The sequence below is a fragment of the Lonchura striata genome, chromosome 1, assembly GCF_046129695.1.
Source record: "Lonchura striata isolate bLonStr1 chromosome 1, bLonStr1.mat, whole genome shotgun sequence".
NCBI classification, from domain to species: domain Eukaryota; kingdom Metazoa; phylum Chordata; class Aves; order Passeriformes; family Estrildidae; genus Lonchura; species Lonchura striata.
Window position 1 is genome coordinate 35,254,940 of NC_134603.1, and position 19,553 is coordinate 35,274,492.

At 40.9% G+C, this 19,553-nt stretch overlaps 1 protein-coding gene and 4 non-coding genes across 5 annotated transcripts in view; 4 read left to right on the forward strand and 1 right to left on the reverse strand.

Moving 5' to 3' along the window:
• Positions 1–4,113: 4,113 nt before the first annotated feature.
• The window catches only part of DNAJC5B (DnaJ heat shock protein family (Hsp40) member C5 beta), a 29,284-nt gene continuing 13,844 nt past the window's right edge, over positions 4,114–19,553 (reverse strand). The window contains exons 2-4 of the mRNA XM_021555722.2: positions 14,266–14,479; positions 9,807–9,981; positions 4,114–4,208 (exon numbers count right to left, since the gene is read on the reverse strand). Of these exons, the coding sequence (XP_021411397.2) occupies positions 4,114–4,208; positions 9,807–9,981; positions 14,266–14,479 (484 nt within the window). The remainder of the gene's footprint in view (positions 4,209–9,806; positions 9,982–14,265; positions 14,480–19,553) is intronic.
• TRNAY-GUA (transfer RNA tyrosine (anticodon GUA)) lies at positions 17,792–17,880 on the forward strand. Its single transcript is given in 2 exon segments — positions 17,792–17,828; positions 17,845–17,880. It is a non-coding gene; the product is annotated as a tRNA-Tyr (tRNA).
• TRNAA-AGC (transfer RNA alanine (anticodon AGC)) lies at positions 18,199–18,271 on the forward strand. Its single transcript has one exon. It is a non-coding gene; the product is annotated as a tRNA-Ala (tRNA).
• Positions 18,919–19,007, forward strand: TRNAY-GUA (transfer RNA tyrosine (anticodon GUA)). The gene is given in 2 exon segments: positions 18,919–18,955; positions 18,972–19,007. It is a non-coding gene; the product is annotated as a tRNA-Tyr (tRNA).
• On the forward strand, positions 19,336–19,408 carry TRNAA-AGC (transfer RNA alanine (anticodon AGC)). The gene has a single exon. It is a non-coding gene; the product is annotated as a tRNA-Ala (tRNA).

The following is a 19,553-nucleotide window of genomic DNA, read 5'->3' on the forward strand; positions in this document are numbered from 1 at the left end:
CTCAAAGTGAAAGGAGAAGCCAGATGTGATGAATGAGCTGACTTCAGTTTGTGGCGAGCAGAAAGGGGGTTATGATCATCTGTAGTCCTTCTCCCTGGTTTGTCACAGCACACTCTTTTCTCTTCTACGGGAAATGATAACATAGAAAAGAAAAAAATCAATAATTTTAACTGTGTTCAGTTTAGCATGCTTCTTCAATTCTTTTTAATGATTTTTTTCTATAAAGAGGCAGAGATTAAATTCTTTTTGACTGAAATCGTATCGGTATCCATTCTTATACCAGGTAGGCAAGCAAATTAAGTGACATACAATTTTGTTTGAAGTTTTTTGTATTAAGCATTGTGGCTTATACCACAAACTTGTTGTGGGAATTAAAAGTGCACAAACTACCTAAATTACTAGTTATATGGTGGTATACCTAATTTGTGTATGCTGCCTCTTCTGTTTGGTGTTTTGAGTTAATCTGGGTATGTGTTCATATCTAAGCACACAAAGGAACAGATCTTTGAGAATACATATGGCTAAAACGGCTGCCCCTTGTCCATTTTTCAAATTCTTGGGCTTTTGTGGTCACAGAGACTGGATACCAACCTAGTGACAAGTATTCCTGTCTTGTAGCATGCCCAGATTATCTGGCACTCTGTGCTGGCTCTTGAACAGATGCAAAACCCCAGAGTGAGGTGCTGGATATCTCAGGATGTCTGCTCTTGTCCTCAGCAGTGCCATGGTTCCACTCTCTGCACACACCTTTTGCCGGGGGAAATTGTTCCATATAGACGCTGATTCCAGGGAAACTACCGTGTTACATCACTTCGTCACACTGATGATTTCTTTTACAAGCATTCTGCATTAAATAAAGGACTTAAAATGTGAGGCCATGGCTCTGGCTGCTTTGCATGGGCAGGCATATCTGCTGCAATCCAAGAGCTAGTTCCTCTTCGGGGAAACCCTGAGTTGCCATTTGACACTTGCCAGGGAGCAAAGGCATAACCTGGGCCAGCTGTCTTAACGGCTTCTCTAGCTGTTACTGGAATGAAGTTGTTGATAGTGTGGCAAGGTAAAGGGAATGCTACAATTCATACATACAACCTTTATTAGTCAGAGTGATAGCCAAGGTAGATTTGTATACATGAAAGTTTAAATATAAATAAATGTAGCAAAACAGAGAAAAAATTGAGACTCTGTACATTTTGAGAAAGTTTTTGGGTTTGCAACTGAACTGTACACAAAAGCAGATAATGTTAGTATGTGTTCATGTTAGAAACTTTTCTGAAAAGCAAACAAAGGAATAAAATCACATTGAAGAGCTAAATCCTGAAATCCTTTTGTCATTCTATCTCCACATGTCCTCAGAATATCTGATCTTCACATCAATGAGAGACACAAATGCTCTGGTATTTAAAAACTAAGTTGCCCATTTGAAATTAAACCATGACTTCAGACACTCTTTAAGATGCAAGTACTGGACAACCCCCTCAGAGGCTTGGTCACTGGTTTGTTCTGACATTTTTTTGCTAACTGACATGCTAACTAATGTGTTGTGGCTCTTCTGTACAGAACCCTGTGTCTATCAAACATGTAGCAGCTTGTCTATTTTTGCTTCACACTGTAAGATCAAGTCATAAATCTTTCCCATGAAAAAGCTCTCATTTAGAAAGTGTAAATAAGAACCACACGACTTGCAGTACCTCTCAAGCCCATGGAGAAAATTTCCTTAATTTTGGTGAACTTTGGCTCTGGCCCTGTAGACCCATCAGAACTGTTGCATGTGAAAGAATTTCCCAATTGCTTTTGCTATTATTGGATTTACTTCTTCCTCCCTGGCTTTAAGCCTGCTCTGTAGCTATTGTTGAAATCAAGGGTACAATTCCCAGTAACTTCCGTGGAAAAAGGAGGATGGATTTCACATGGGAAAGGATTCCATGTATAATACATAGCTTTACACCAGACTTTTCTCCCAGTGCCTCTTTCAGCTCTCTGCTGGAAATAGTCTCTAGGTAACATTTAGACATTTTCACACTAAATTTCTCTACCAGACAGTGAAACTTAAGAAATTACTTCACCTGCAGATTTGTTATGTACTATGTGCTCTCCCTACTCCTTCACTTAGGATAATATCCTACACCAGAACAAACACTCTGAAAAGGGGAATAGTGAAGAAAGGCAAAAGAAAGTCAAAAGAGGAGTGTGTGTGCTGGTGTCCACAGCACATACGCAGTCTCTGGGCTCTGCCCCTCTGACAGAACCCCAGCACTGTCTGATCCATCCCCCTGATGGGAAGATGTGCAGCACTTGGCTTCCACTGGAAAGACATGCCTTTGGGGTCATGTCTTCTCAGTGCCAGTCTCTTTTTCCTGGCACCACTGGGTTGGATGGGCACATCCTCAGTGGCAGGTAAGAAGGCAGTCTGGAATTATGTACATACACATGGTTTCCAAATTCATTGCAACCGAGGACAAAGAGAAGCCTGTGGGTAGGAGCGAAACAAGTGCCTGTGCACAACTCCAGCCATGCCAGTGTCTTCCCTCTTTTCTGAAGCAGAAAACCAGGCCATTTCTGAGGGCAATGTGATGGCCTTCCCCTGTGCCTGCATCCAGAGAACAGATATGTAACTTGAACAGGAAGTAATGGTCTTGAAAATATACTTGTGTTATGGGACTTTTAAAGAAATATTGAAAGTAGTATGTCTTGACTTTGGTGTTACAGCTGGTTCTATAAAACACATTATTTTCCCAATACATTTAGCTGAATGACATTTGATGTCAAAGGTGAGAATAGAAGGTAGATAACAATGTTTTACAACTGTGGGATCCAATTTTAAGCAAGGGAACAACATTTTCATCTAGTTATATATTCACAAGTCTGTATAATTTAGTGGAACATTGTCACCCCCTTTAGACCAGAGCATGCAAAAATAGCCAATACACAGAACTGACAATGATTGATGTAAAATTATCAATAAGGAGAAATTCAGCTGCCTCAGGCTTAAACTACTATGTCAAATCAGTGAGGTGCTAAGATTAAGATCTAAGAGGTATTCCATTTCCTCTTACAAATTAGTGGCCTAAGTTCTTCATGCTTCCTTCAGCCATACCCACATGTATCTCCACTGATTTGTGCAGTGGTATATGTGAACGTACACCTCATTCCTGCCTCTTTATTTAAAATCATGCCATGTGCTCTTAAAGCTCCTGTGTGTGTCAGGAGGTTTCAGTCTTACCCCAATGAGCTGGTGAGGAGGACCATCACTCCTTTGCTGCTTGCTTTCCCTGCCAAGTCCTTGCTGCTCCCACAGCCCCAGCGCCTGTGCCGGTGCGCTGGCTCCCAGCCCAGCGCCAGCAGGGCAGCAGGGCCACAAGCCAAGGGCATGGTGGGATAAGCCAGCTGGCAGAAAGCTGTTGGCTGGGAACCAAAAGGAGGAGCTCTGCCACAGCCCTGTAGGAGGAGGAGACTCTGGGACACCCCAGAGTTTGTAGCTTTTGCTGGGGAAGACAGAGAGCCTATATGTGCTTCTGCACAAGGCTCCTGGATTTGGAGTGACTTGCACTGTAACAGCCATCAGAAAAATCTCTCTTTGTCTTGGCTCAGGATTTATAATTGCCAGAGCTGGGTCCCAGCAAGCCACTAGCTGTCCTCCAAAGAGCATGTCTTCTCTGGGAAGGACAGCCTCATCTGTCTTGCTAACAACTTTCTCCCAGAGACCTGCTAAAGAGCACTTCTGGGGCTTCCTCACAGGAATCTTTCACATCCAGCAAAACTGTTGCATGCAGGAAAAGTTCCTGGGGCAGGGAGAGACAGCCAGTGTGTCCATAAAGAGACTCAAGACTGTGTCTGGGAGGTGAAACTACAGATGCAGGCAGGGAGAGGACCAGCTATCCCAAAGTGAGCATTATTAGAGGGAAAGACAATTTGAAGCTGCGAGAGACCTGCATGCTCTGTACAGGCAGTGCAGGTATCAACCTATTGGAAGTAGCATAGAGTGAGATTCTGCTTTGGTAGGAAATTACTCTCAGGTTACTCTAAAGACAGCTATGAACACAGGCTGCAGAACTTATCACATGTTTTTCTCACTGTGAGACTCAGTGAGAAGCCCCAGCAGGTCCCTCGCCTGCCCTAGGACTCTGTGTGATAGCTCCGATAGTTGTCCCCAATCAGTTGTGTCTTCTCAGTGATGTTAGTTGGCTGAAGCATAATAGGAGTTTCTCCATCTAAATTGGAAAGAACAACAAAGATTACTTTAAGAACTCTTCACTTGCTACCAAAGTCAGATTTCTTGTTAGCACCACAACATTTCATTTGCTGCTCTGGTTACAGCTTAATGTGGTTTTGCAGACAGGTGTGTGGGTACCAACAAGGTGACATTGCCCACACCAAGCCTACAAATGCTCTACTCCTAGTTCTCATACAATGGAAGATTTCTGGGTGTTGCTGCTGCTGTTAGACTGTACATTTGCTGTGCCTGGTGCTTTACAGGCTAAAGGTTCCTGCCTGTTATAATAGCAAGTGCTTGTTCCTACAAATGGCTGAATATAATCAGTGGTGTTGTGAGTCAGCAAGCACTAACCTTGACAGTGTTTGTGAGAAAGGGACAGCAATGAGTTTTGTAGAAGTCAGAGATAACAGTAAAGAAAGAGGAGAGTTAAATGGAAAAAAATGCATGAGCAGTAATAGTAATGCACTTGAGATGAGAGAAATCATTATATCCTGAAAGCCAGCTAGTTAAATAAAAATGTTAAATTGAATTTGAAGTCTTATGCAATGTATATGCAATAGGACTCTGGGAATTACTCTTTCAATGAATTTGGAACTACCAAGACTTCATATTATCACGATATAAATTCTTACTGCTGTGTACTTTCTCACTCTGTGCAATTTTGTGTTTGCTTTTCCAATATATCTATAAAAAATGCATTTGTAGTAGAGTGGAGGAAAGTAGAAGTGAAGTATTTACAGAGTTCCTTGATGGCTACTGTGCTCCATCTGATAAAGAACAAGGTTTGGTTGCCCTTCTCCTGGGCCTCTTTCCAACTGGCATATTTTTTGGAGGGAGGGAAGTACTCAAGTCTCAGAGACTGACTTTTACAAGTTCAGCCATCTTAGTGAAGTGTTTCCTATGAAAAACTTTGGACTGTCTATATCTTGATACTAACAGAGTCTTCACAGTAATTGAATACAAACTATGACTTTTTTTTTTTTGCCAAATGACCAAATGTTCAGGGAAAAAATCTCATCTGACATTTCCTTCTATTTACATGACAGTTGATGGGATGAATCATGGGCAAAAGATGTAATGTACAGGAGTAACTTAACCCAGAGCAGGAATCTAATTGCATGCCATACGGCTTCCACTCAGTGGGGGTAGAACAACTTTGACTCTGTCAAGGTGAAAGGCAAGAATGATTAAATACCAAGCAGCTTCTCTATATGGGCAATTCCATATTTAGACACAAGGTCAAAAACAGACGTGTTTCATAACTTCTAAAAGTATATGAGTAATTAATGCTTTGAGCTCAGCTCAGGCTCATATTAGTTAGGCAGTTCCAATCCATTTTTAAGTTGCTATGTGTTTTCTAGATTTCTGAGCAGCATTCCCTCCCACCCACTTCTGCCTCCAAGTTGTTCATTTTCTGAAAGATTGTTGATGGAGGGCAGAGATTAGCAGTTCATTTTGCTGTGATACCCAGGTGTGCAACAGGAGAGCAGGACCCACTGCAAATCTGTCGTGTTGCCTCCAGCTTGTCTGCAGACAGCTCTTAGCTGACACCCTCACCAAGCATTTTGCTGCTTGTACCCTTCTAAGATTTATTATAGGGTTTTTTAGCAGAACAGGGACCCATGGCATAATAAACTGTACAAATATAGTCTGCTAATGGCAAGCTGCAGAATTGAGGTGAGGCAGAATTCACAGTTTAAACTGCTTTCTATAGATAGCTCCTGCTCACTGTTCGCCTACAGTTGTATCATATGGAGTGTGGAGGAGACAATGAAGTTATAAAAAATTATTGCTTCTGAGTTAGAAAAGTATTTTTCTACTCTGGTTCTTTTATTCTTTTTCTTTTTTTCTCTCCCAGAATTCATTTTCTGTAAAATAAAAGTTGGTCTAGAAATGCCTTGCTTTGTTCTTAAAATGATGACCGAACAGGAGAGAACAGACCTGCCAAACTGCTTTGAGTGCATCATTACAGCCTGAAGTACAAAGGCAATCCAAATTCCAATGCCACCTCCTCCAGGAACACGAAAGTTAACAAAAATTTTGCCATCAACTTCAGTGGAAGTAAAATCTGTCAACCTGCCCCATGTGTGTGGGAAAGTGATGAAGTGTTGCACGTGTCTGTGATGCAGACAAGCAAGTGATACTTCCCTCTGCCAGTGCATTTTGATAGGTTACCTGTAACATCATGGCATCATACTGCAGTTACCTTATTTTGCACCTTTCTAATGTCATGTTTGATCTGAAACACTGAAAAATGTCATCTTTAAAATGTAATAGCCCAAATATAACATTTAATTTTTGGTCGTCTGCTCTATATTAGGTCAGAGTCTTCTGGTACAAATCAATAGTTATGAGGAGAAATCCTTGTAAGTTAAATTTGTGCCAGGGCTTGCAAACCCCTAGTTTCCTTTAGTTCTGATGGTCATCTTACCCTTGGAAGTACATGCTGTAAAATGAGGCTCTCAAGGGAGACAGACATTGAACTAACTGAGCACTAGAACTAGTGACATTTATTTAACCAAAACCTTCTTCTAGAGTATTATAATTCCCCTAGAAATTATCTTTTTCTCAAGAAATAACAAATCAACAGAATTGAAACCTTTGGCATGATTGTGTTCACTTCTGTGACAACTCAGTTTGCTCTTACATTTTAGGGAATGGATCACTGAATCTTTGGCCTCACACCTCTTTCTTTTTCACTAATAATTATGTTTTATGGTATTTTAGTCTAAGGAATGAAATCAACTGTGTAAAACCTTAATTTTGTTAATGAAAAATGTGAAGAACTGAAAAATTATTATAGTTGTGTCAGTTCGATAGTTGAGGTCTAAATCTCAACTCTTTTGGGTGGTACAGCCAGCAGCAGGCAGCTCCCACTGAGCACTACTGCCAAGGGCTCAGTCTCAGAGGTTTGTAGCATCAGGAATTGTGATACTTTATCAATGATGCATTCCTCAGAAATATTGACTGATTAAAAAATATTTGGATAGTTTTTAGTGTGGCCTTAGCTTGAAAAATCTAAATTTTGACCTCAGTGAGAAGTTCTGGTTAGCAATACTGTAGATGCTGGGGACAGCAGGAAGCAAAGAAATTAATTACTGGCTGGAATGCTCAGTCTGTGCTCAGAGGGCATGCAAAGAACTTGGATCCTAATAGAATCTCCTCTTCCAAAATTAAATCTGCTGCACAAGTGATTCAGAATTACACAGTTTGTTTCTGAATTACATACAGGAGCATTTCTATAATTTACCTAAAGGAAGGCATGAGTATTAATTTCTATGGCTCAACATTCAAAAATGCACAGTCTTTGCTATTCTAAAAGTCAGCTGTGGCTTTCTGGCCAGCATGCCTGAAGTTGGGGTGACAAGGGAAGAAGGAAGGGAGGAATCACACTTTGATCTGGTTGTCTTTCCTTTTTTTTTTTTTTTTTTTTCCCTAAATGCATTGTCTGTTTTCCTTTCAGCTGCAGAAAAGATGCTCATGTTACTCTTTGTCATAAAGCTTTTATTTTTATTCTTTATATGTTACTCTCTTTCAAAATACAGAGAATTCTGCTTTACTGAGACTTGCTGGTTTTGATTAGGAGGAAAATATAGCAAGACTGAAGAGGAGAGTGGGAAAGGTATAAAGATCTAGTTTTCTTCAGACCCTACCTATGTATTTAATATTGTCTTCCAAATACTTAAAGCATGGAATTACATATTATGTTAATTTTTCTGAGTGGCACTTTGCTAAGCATTTAAAATTATCTTTTAAAAGTGGTCTCAGTGGGACTTGGTGGGAGTAAAGGGATGTAAAAGGGGGCCTAAAATTAAAGAATACTAATACCTTCTGGTACCTGTGCCAGAAGGAAAGAGCAATTATTTTTCTGCCAGTGAGGAATTTTGTTTTGGATTTTGAGGGAGAATTAAAATAAATATAAACCAAATTAAAAATAAACAGATGAAGAAAATGGGTAGAAATTAAACATTGTGATTCTTCAAAGTTTTGTCCTTCTACTTTAGACTTGGCTTTGGTATCACAGACTCATGAAGAGCAAGACCCATTTTAGATTTGCACTTTTTAGGTGCCTAATGTTGTAGAGTTTATTAGATTTGTCTCAGATAAGGTATTGTGGTTATGAAGTTTTCACTAGTAGCTTTTATTGTCTTTGCAGAGACTGATTAAATATGATCAAATTTTAAGCTGACTGTTTACCTTGATATGCCTCTAGGCAAAGTCAGTTTAAAAATGCCACCACACATTGGTGTAACAGTTATAAAAATAGCATTTGTTTCAACTACTACAAGTGTTTTGTTACATATTTATGGAAGGGTAAATTTGTGTGAAAAGTTGGGGGGGAAAAAATTCTTACTGCTAAGGGAACATGACATTTGCAATCTGGCACTGCTATTTTAAGCACAATAAACATAAGAATATAACAGTATAAAATGATCCATAACAATGGAAGAGAAAAGAGTGAGCTGACTTTTTAGGTCCTTCCTCATAAAAAAGCCCTGTAATCTTAAACATAGTTTATATAAATTTGCAACTGAAAAGTGTCCTCAGTCCTTCCCTGGTACCTTGGGTTCTTATTGCTGGAGCAAGGGTCACTGCATCTCTCACCCTGTACATATCTATCCAGTTTGAGATGTTTCTACTTCCCCTGAATATAAAAGCAAAACGCCCCTCTTCAGCACACTAGGACAGGACTCTGTTCAGAGCATGCATCCCATTATCCCACATGTATCACAAGTGCCAAATTAGGAAATCACCTCCATCATCCCTCGGCATAGCTAAAACCTGAACATTCAGCTGGGGGAATGCAGCAAAGCCAAAAAAAGAGGCTGACCTGCTGTGAAGGTCATTCTGCTGCCACAGGCCCATGTTCCTGGCTCCTAAGTTCCCTGCTCCTCTTGCCCCTAAGTTAGAACTTGCCTGCTCCACCATGAAGCACACCAGACAATTAAATGGGCCAGGAACTACAGACATTTTTGAGAGGATTGGTTTACACATGGATTTTATCCAAGGCTTGAGTAAGGTAGAATTGCTACTGCAGAAGAGAGTGAGAAGCTTGGGAGATGGATGGGAGAGGGACAGAACCATGGTAGCTCCCATGCATACTCTCCTGTGTTACTGCACAACCTTACTGTTGGAAACTTGGCATCTTTTCTTGAAGCTTTCTTTTGAATGGGTACAATTTTCACCACAGGCAGGGAAAAGTTTTATAGAACTAAAGTATGAATGACAGCTTATTCAGGCCAATCAGATGTGACAGGCACCAGTCCAGCAGAGCCTAATGTATGAGTATAGGATCTAGGATATGAAGGAATGTGGGCATGGGGGCTACAGAGTGGACACTGTCCCTTAAAATGAGTCCTAAGAATTTTATTGTGTGTCTCATAAGAGATATAGGAGATGTTTAGTTTTAAGTGCCCTAAGTTTGGTTTTGCATTAATACATAATTTGGGAAGTTCACTGGGTTGTGGTCTTAGCTAGAGTGACTTGGCATGTCTCCACCGAAGTCTGGAAGCATCCTCAGCATTGTGAGCAGAACATCTGGACTACAGGCTTTAAAGATTGTTTAGAACAGCTTTGCCCCTACAATACACACCTCTTTCCATGTCGTTCTTAATTTGCTCTTCCAAATCTTCTGGAGACACAAAAAACTCCTGCTGTTCCCCCTCGGGTGCCTTTGGTTTACACTTTCCACAGCAGCAGTTGAAGCAGCAGCAGAGGCAGCAGCAGAGGTAGCAGCCAGTCAGCAAACCACAGACTGCAAACAGGCCCTGGGTTAAACACAGCAGTGTTTTCATCCTGTCAGCAGTGACCTTCCCCAAACTTGTGGCTGTCTCTTACAGCTGGAGGCAGAATGACAGAGGAGCTCTGGTTCCTAAGTGCTTGGCACTCAGAGAAGTCCACCTGCTGTCCCAGTGCCTGAATGAGGGCCAGATGTTCCAAAGCCCTCCTCACCCACCAGCTATTTGTCACTAAGGACCAAATCCACAAAGAAGACACCAACCAACAGGCTCCCACATGCTCAACATTTGAAAATTTGTTGTTCTGCTGATGGCCCTCAGAAAAACCCTCCAGGCAGTATGCAAAACCCCACCCACCTTAACATGACTCATTTCCATCTTTAAAATGACTCATTTGCCCAAGATCATTTTTGAAAACACTTATTTACTGGCAAACTCTTGTCAATAACAAAACTGAGAGAAAAAGAAGCAAAGACCCAGATGCAGCCCACATAATTTTGGGCACTGAAATAAGGCATCCAGTTTAGGACTGGATCTGGCTGCTATGGACTCCCCACACAGTCAAAGAGAAGTTAAAAGCCCTTCCAGGGAGAGATTCAGCCATAAGAGTATTTGAATTGCCCATTGTGGGTGTCTCTCTCTCTCCCCATTAGCCTGTGCAGGACCACACAGGTGACATCTCCTAAATTATAGTCCTCAGACTATGGTTTCTCAATCTGAGGATTCAGATAGCAAGATGTTCCTACCTTTGATCACTCTTGTCCCCATGGCACAAAGCATAGAGGATTCAAGAGAGCCAACACAATTGTCTGGGGCCAAGACCAGACTCTTAGTAAGAGTCAACAGCCAGAAAATTTAAATTTACAGAGCTTTCTTCCTTCAGATGAAGTCAGTGCCTGGGTTCACAGCACAGCTCCCCAGGTGTTCAAGTGTGTGCTGCATCACAGCAATGGCCTGTAGGAGGGGAGCCTTTAGGCTGGCATTGCCAGTCTGTGCTCCACGGGGATGTGACAGCAGCCTGGCTCCTGACCCAAGGTACATCCAGGACTACATGGAGATGTTTGTGACACAGAAGAAATCTCCATGGACATCTCTTCATGGACATAATGGTATAAGAGCAAAGGAAAACCAGTGACATTCCTGGAAAGCAAATCAAAGCTGATATGTAGAAATAAATTGAAAGAGGGTGGATTTAGATTAGTTATTAGGAAGTAATTTTTCATTGTGAGGGTGGTGAGGCACTGGAACAGGTTGTCATGAGAAGTTATGAGTGCCCCATCACTGGAGGTGTTGAAGACCACGTTGAATCCATCTCTGAGCAACCTGGTCTAGTGGGAAGTCTCTCTGCACATGGCAGGGGACTGTAACTGGATGATCTTTAAGGTCCCTTCCAAACCAAACCCTTCTATGATTCTCTGAATATGTGGGTAAAAGCAACACAGCTTTGTGGCTACCATATATATTTAGATTGGAGGTACAGCCAGGCTTTAGCATTATAGTTATCCAGTCTGCCCTTTGCTAAGTATTTATGTTCCTAAGACAATATGCTGCTTGGGGAAGAAAGTGAGCACAAATGTTAGGATATTGTCAAACTTAGACAATGGAGCTATGCAAATAATATTATATATGCATGTTTGAGCTAACATTACTGGGGGCTAGCTGGAGCATCTTTGAAGGTAATAAGATTATTTATATGCCTAATATTAATATAAGCATGTATCTAGAGTGAGCAAGGTGCTTTTAAATGAAAATGACTCCGACTTTTTGTCATAAAATGCTTTCCTTCTAATGGACACCTGAAATGGTGCCATAATTCCCAAAATAAGTTTTCTGACTATCTATCATTTGACTATCTATCATATCTATATATGCCATAATGGAGAATATATCACCACCACAATGTATAGAATGAAAAAAAAAAACCCAGAATGAATGTGTGTAGAGGGGAAAACACATTGAGATTATCTATGATATCTTTAATGTTTCAACATTTCTTGTGCTTATACTATCATAGTTGTTAAATCAAAAATCAGTTTATTGATGTTATCATAAAATAAAACTGTCTTCATGGTAGAGGGTGAATTGGTTTTTGCTAAAACAGACAAACAACCTCTATGCCTGCCAGTGGAGAAGCAATTTGAGTTCCCATTACCCATGTCTTTATATTCCCGGTTTAGTATGCCTGCTAAAAAGTCTAGCACTCTGAAAAAGAGCAGTAATTTTCATTTTTCATTTCTTCTTTCATTCGAGTTTACTTACTGCTAATCATAAAACTCCTCACAACTGTCAGGTTTTCCCAGTATGAGTGTGCTGGGAAGGGGAATGTTTGCAGTCAGTGAGGAAGATAACAAGCCAAGGCAGTGGTCCTTACTGTCCTCCACAAGAATGGAGAAAATCAGGAGTCCAGAGGTCATCTGCAGATGATGCCTCAGACTCAAATAGTATTATGATGACCAATATAAAAATTTCAAATTGATCCAGCATTTGTGCTTGAGTTAAAAACAAATGAGAAATAGTGAGAGCTCATCTTGCAAAAAAATCAACCAAACAAATTAACAAAACCACTTGGTAGCCTCTTTATACTTTGGGGTTACCAGGATTTTAGGTTGGGGGAGACATAGAGAGACCACCTGTGATAGTCCTCAAATTACTTTATATACATATTCTGTATTTTTTTATACAAAATTCCTGAAAACCAGGAAGTGATTACTTTGCTCTTCAGCATGTCTTGTCTCACCTCTGGGATACAGCTTGCTTGAAGCAATCCTTACATTTCTCCTTTAGTTGTTAGGGACTTATGAGCCCGTCTCTGTACTCCCCACTGCTCTCCTTATGAGTCAAAGCCACAGTGGTTATTTCTGTACCTGATTTTATGACCCCAGAAGATTTCATACTCAATAAAATCTCCATTAAAAATCACCAAATAAAAGAAAAATAGAATTAAAAATAAAATAAAACTGTGAAGAAATTTTTTTTTGCCAAAACTGTTAAAGAGTCCATACTGTTTCCCTTGCAGTGCTGAGGCTACCTAACTGTGACAAAGAGGCAGAAGGAGAGGGTGGACAGCAAAGATAAGGGGGAATGATCCATCAGGAGATGACAGCAGCTATGGTGGGGTGCCCAGCCTGCAGCAGGAGGCAGCTACAGCAGCTGCAAGCAGGCAGCCTCCAACCAGCCTCTGAGGGGTAGCACCTTCACAAGTTTAATTTAAAACCCAGTACTTTATTCATTGATTTCATGCAGTGCTCTGCATTTGAGCAGCTTCTGCCTCATCCTGATTCAGAAGTCAAATTATGGCTTCTAAGACCACTTCTAAAGTGCTGAAGTGACTTCCCAGCTTAAAAGGGGAATGTGGGGCAATGCAGCACTGGCCTGTTCCTTGCTGAACACAAAATTTTATGTTCCATGGTTCTCAGATAAAAACTGTCATCACATGCTTGCTTCAAACAGTAAAGATCATCTTCCTATGTATTCTGTCCCAGTCCAGCAGAGTGCTTTTTCTGTGCTGCTGTGGCTGAAAGCAGGTGGGATGGAAAGTGCATGGATTTTGCACATTTGCAATTCTGTTTTTTGCATATCTGTAACATTTCAGCATTTTCAGAAACACTTGAATTTGATATATGAAGACATCAGAGGACACCAAATGTGATAAGGGAACAAACAAACCCAACTCCTTCATGACTTGAAGAGCCCATTATGTGGTTTTTTTCTTGAACAATATGCAGGGGTTTGGTGTATTCTCTTCCTGTCCTACTTTCTTGCTCCATTCCACTCTTCTAACCTTTTCTTTGAGTTCCTTTCTCTCACTCCATCACCAGGGCACATATATAATGCCATAATCACAATGTTATGTATTATTATTGCTTACTTAGGTTGTGTGCTATATATAGCAAAAAAGACAGCTAAATTTGTACTGCAATAATTTATTAATTGGTTGTCACATAAATGGGACTTCTTGTGTTTGAATAATGAGTCATTCTTATTTAGTCATTACAGAAAAGAAAGTCAAAATTAACCTGGAGCACTAGATTCAAATCCAATTAATGTCTGAAAGTGTTACAAAACATGTACCATAATTATATACCAGCTTAAAAAAAAAGAGAAATTTTTATATATTAGTGCTAGTCTGAGCTTACATTACATTCTGCCACTGTCGATTTTCCAGATAATGTTGTTTTATTAAGTTTTGTGTTTAGAGTTAGATCATACTATTTCTTAAGCCTGTAGAGAGATCGTGTTTTTCAGGGGGTTCCTTGTGTATGTAATTGTCAGTGTGCATTGTAATTTGATTTCCAAAAGAGAATAACAGCTTACCTTTGCCCACCAGCTTGAGAGCATGAAGTAGGTGTTAACATTTTCCTCACCAAACTGTTCTGCCACATAGAGCCCTAAGGATCCATACTTGTCATATATATTTCGCTTGGACAGATCAGTCAGGGTTGCATGAGCATTGTTGATCTCTTTAAATTTTTCTGCGGCCTCTGGATTGTCTGGATTCTTGTCAGGATGATATTTCAGAGCCAGTTTTCTTAAATATGAGACAAACAAAAAAACAAACAAACAAAAAAACAAACAAAGGGAAAGTAAGTCATCTGTATATGTGCATGTACACAGATACAAAACACTGCAAAAAGTATTTTCATAGAGTTATAATAATTCTAACTGTGTGTTCAGCCTTTTTTCCAGCTCTTATGTATTCAGTGGAGGAAAAATGACACAAAGGAACCAAACATGAAAGTTTTGATGAAAGAGGTGTGCCTATTACACTGAGAATGAACTTTGTGTATTGATACCTAGTCAGCTACTGTGTTAAAGTAGACAGTGATATATGATGAAAACACAGATTGCAACATGATAGTAAATCACAGGCATTTGTTGCATTATGATTGCCAACTCATTTGCATAATTTAGCAGGTTTTAGCAAAGATAAATATTTTTTAAAGGTTGTTTAAAAACATGATGATCACACTGCTTTTCCAGGCAACATTATTTTCTTAATAGCAAAGGAAATTTTATGTTCAATTGCCTATCAATAGTAGCTATATTAAAATGTTGTAAAAAGTGTCTGTGTTTGCAGATGCCCAGACAGCAATGATGGAGAGCACAGTTAGGAATTGCAATAGAAGGGAAGCATCTTTTTGAAGCACAAGGTGGAAAAGCATAGTGAGTTAGTCCCAGTTTCAACTGCCTGTCTTTTGACCTAGTTCTCCACTCTTGCACTCCTGAGACAATCCTTAAAGCACTAAAAGGGGATTATCATAGAATCATCATAGGAACTATCACAGAATGGTTATTTTCACAGGATCATGGAGTGGTTGGTGTTGGAAGGAACCTTAAAGATAATCTAGGTCTGTCCCCGCACTGTGGATATGGACAGCTTCCATTAGACCAGGATGTTCAAAGCCCTGTCCAGCTTGGCCTTGAAGACTTCCAAAGATGGAGGTAAACAACTTTCCTGAGCAACCTCATGACCCTTACAGTAAAGAATTTCTTCCTAAAATCTAATCTAAACATACTTGTTTTTAGTTTAAAGCCATTGCCCCTTGTCCCATCACTTCACGCCCTGGTAAGAAGTTCCTTTCCAGCTCTCTTGCAGGACTGCTTAAGGTACTGGAAGGTGCTCTTAAGGTCTCCCTGGAGCCTTTTCTTGTCCAGGCCAAACAACACCAATTCTTTCAGCCTGTCTCCGTCTCTCTGATAATCCTCATGTCCTTTCTCTGGACTTGCTCTAACATGTCAACGTCCTTCTTCTTTTGGGGTGTCCAGAACTAAATGCAGTAATCCCTGTGTGGTGTGAGAGTGGAGTAGTGTCAACTAGTTTGGGCTGCTTATATCATTGGAAGCCTTTACTAGGTCAGGGTTTGGCAGTGCTTTTTGCCCCTGACCATACTCAGCACTATGGCATTTGAGGAGAGGTGCAGCTTGAAAAGTGCAGTGTGTGACTCTTGGCTCACAGCACTGGGGAAGCACAGCATCGAGAAGAAGGGGTTTGCTTCCAACCATCGTGAAGCACTGGTAGTGTGAACTGACACACACTTGCAAAACAAGCATAGACAGAAGTATGTATGTTCAAAAATCACCACTCCTGTAAAGAACTTGTGAAGTCCCCAGGACATTTATTTAATGACTAGTGCTGACCTCTAGTGGCATCAAAAGTGACTTAGTTGTGTTTTAAGCTGATTCAATTACAGCCAAGATACGTTTCTTTTTGTAAATATTCTCTCAAAATATTCTGAGAGCTAGCCATAACTGCTATGACCAAAAATATTTGTGGTGTGAAGGCAGTGTATCTACACTTCCTCCAACAAATTTAACCACAGAGTAGAGTCCTACTTGATTTCCTTCTGAAGTCCAAGTATAGGTTACTCCTCCAGTAAAGAGTAACTGCTTTATTCCTGATGACAATTCCTGCCTGGAAGACATTCTGCCAATATCAAGACTGATATCAGCTTGGGAACAACTTCTATCAACGATCTCTTCAATTCTGTTGCACTCAAGTCACAGAATCCTAAGTCATAAATAACTCCTTAAACATGTGTCTAATAGCATGAGTAAGTTCATGTTCAGTCATAGTTAATACACTGTGTATATTGTACCTTAAATACAAAGGTTTGGCCATGTTTAACATGTGCCCTAAACACAATAAAAAAATAAATATAAGAACTGAAAAAACAAGCTAAGTCGTTCATGACTAATGATATTATGTGTCATCCAAATATTTGAGTAAATTGTGAAATCTATCTCTTTTCTTACCTGAAAGCAAGCCCCAAAAATTTGGGGAAAAAAAAAAAAAGGGGAAAAAAAAAAAAGAAGTATTACTTTCAAAAACCCATGTATGTTTTCAGGCATCTGACAATCAACTTCCAGCCTTTCTTTCTTTTCCCAGAGACCCAAAGACATCTTCTGGCTTACCTACATCCCAAACAATATTATAAAAAGTAAGAATTTGAACAGAATGTCTTTTTAAAAAGATGAAACACATTAGTTTCACTCTCACTTTACCTAGTATTGTTTTAGACTACTAACAGGATTACTTCCAGCAATTAGCAAAAGATAATTTGTGTTCTTATTTTGATTTTTGGACAAATGTTCTCACTAAAAAAGTACATTAGCAAAACAACTCTCTGCACACTGAGATGGCATATAGTAACTGAAGATGATTTAGCAATGGGAGAAAGATCTAGATATAAGTGCAATTCATATGAGTGAGACAAAGGACTCTGTTAGGTCCAACCCAAGGAATAATAAAAGCAAGGACAAAAACTATGTGACATAACACAAAGTACTAGCTGTATGGTACTGTGGGAACCTGTGAGTCCCTGGAAAAGTGATATTTCCAATTATGGAATAGCTGGAGTTCATTATGACAAAAAAGAAGAAGACAAAATGTAGAGTGAAATGAACAAAGGAGTTTTTAGGCTACTTCCTATACCAAAACCATGGGTTTATGGCCATTCATACTTTTATCATGGTGAATGGCTTTCTCCTTCACTGTCATAGGATCACTGCCCACTGCAGACCTCTACAGCAGAAAGCAAAATTGAGAGAGAAAAGTGACAACAAACAGAAAACCAGCAATTCCACAAGATGGATGAGTGTGCCTTAGATGGGTAAGGAACTTATGGAAATAAAGTCAGTGAAATAAACTCAAGACCTCTGTCAGTGGGAGGTGCAGGCTCAAAAGTGAGATCAGGCCTGAATCTGACACAGGGATGGATCTGATGAGGGTGCTTTTGAATGAAGATAACAATATTTTGAAGCCAGAAAAATATACTCTATAGGGTCAGCTATGACAACATTATGAAGTATCAGAGTATGTGAGGATGATATGCCCATGCTTCCTTCGATAGCTCAGCTGGTAGAGCGGAGGACTGTAGGCTCCCTTGCACGGCCATCCTTAGGTCGCTGGTTCAACTCCGGCTCGAAGGAGAGACCTTTTGGCTCTGGCACACATCCTGCCTTTTTCTGGTCCTGCCCAGGGGACTCCCCAGAATGAGCTGCCCAGTCATGATCTCTTACCTAAGCTGTGGGAGATAATGAGCCAAGGCATTTTTTGCTGAACCCTTGATCAGGGGATGCTGGTTCTGAGCTCTGGGCTTTCAGGGGTCACCTCCAAGAGGAAGGTGAGTGAGTGTGGTAATGTGAAAGTGAAGGTCACTAGTGGGGGTTCAGGCTTTGGGTGCAGGGCATCCTGGGCCAGGGCCATGTGCCTGGGAGGGGAGAGGACTTTGTCAGGGGCTTCAGGGTGGGGAATTAGCTCAAGTGGTAGAGCGCTCGCTTAGCATGTGAGAGGTAGCGGGATCGATGCCCGCATTCTCCAGTGCTTTTCATTCTCCCTAGCTTGGACACAGGGATCTCTCTATTCTCTGGGGGCTGGGGGAAGATACATGGTGTGCCCTGGATTTACAGGGGATGACATCCAGGGTGGTATCAAGACTACGATCTGTACTTTGGCAGAGGAATTGATCTCCTTCCTCTTTGCTTGACAGTTCTCAAGTATCAAGTAATGTACAGAAAAGGACATCAGTGGAATAGAGCAACCTCAGTGGAGGGCCACCAAGGAATTAAGGAATTATCTTTAAAGAAGACTGAGGAGGGTAGCTGCTTTCAGTCTGCAAAAAGAGATGTTCAGAGGACTTACACATGATGTTGCACATTTTGTTTTCTCTTATTCTTTAACAGAGAACAAAAGACAGCATAGTGGAAGGGAATCAAGGGAAAATGCAGCAGGATACAGGTAAGCTCTGTGTGTCTGTGAGGAAGTTCATCTGTAGAAGATGATGTCCAAAGAGGTTATGGAGCATTTCTGTGGTTGTTCAACTAATGGGTTGAACAAAGTTCTGTGATGTTGGGTATGAGGCTGTTTGAAGCAGGTTATGGTAATAGAGGCATGATGGTGCACTGTGGCTTGGGAAAAATGCTGGTTGATTGTGTGCTGGGCAAGATACTGGGAAGGTGTCCATGCTTCCTTCGATAGCTCAGCTGGTAGAGCGGAGGACTGTAGGCTTCCTTGCACGGCCATCCTTAGGTCGCTGGTTCAACTCCGGCTCGAAGGACAGACCTTTTGGCTCTAGCACACATCGTGCACTGACACTGCTGCATTTTAATCCTGCCCAAGGGGCTCTCCTTCAAAGGTCTGTCCAGCCATGAGCTCTTGACTGAGGTTGGGAAGATGACCAGCCAAGGCATTTTTAGATGAACCCTGGTTAGGAAATTGTGATTTTATGCACTGGTGTTGTCTGGAATCACAATCAGTAGGAACATGATCAGTTGAGTTGTTGATGGTGTGAGAGTGAGTGGGAGGCCCAGGCTTTGGGTGCAGGGCATCCTGGGTCAGGAGTGGGTGCCTGGGAGGGGAGAGGTCTTTGTCAGGGCCTGCAGGGTGGGGAATTAGCTCAAGTGGTAGAGCGCTCGCTTAGCATGTGAGAGGTAGCGGGATCGATGCCCGCATTCTCCAGTGCTTTTCATTCCCCTTGCCTGGATATAGGGCCCTTTGTCAAGGACCGTGGGTGCTCATAGAATATCCAGAATGCAAAGAATAAGATGACCTCCAGGTCTGCACGGGCAATTTAACAGAGGTTTCTCCCTCTTTGCTTGATAGA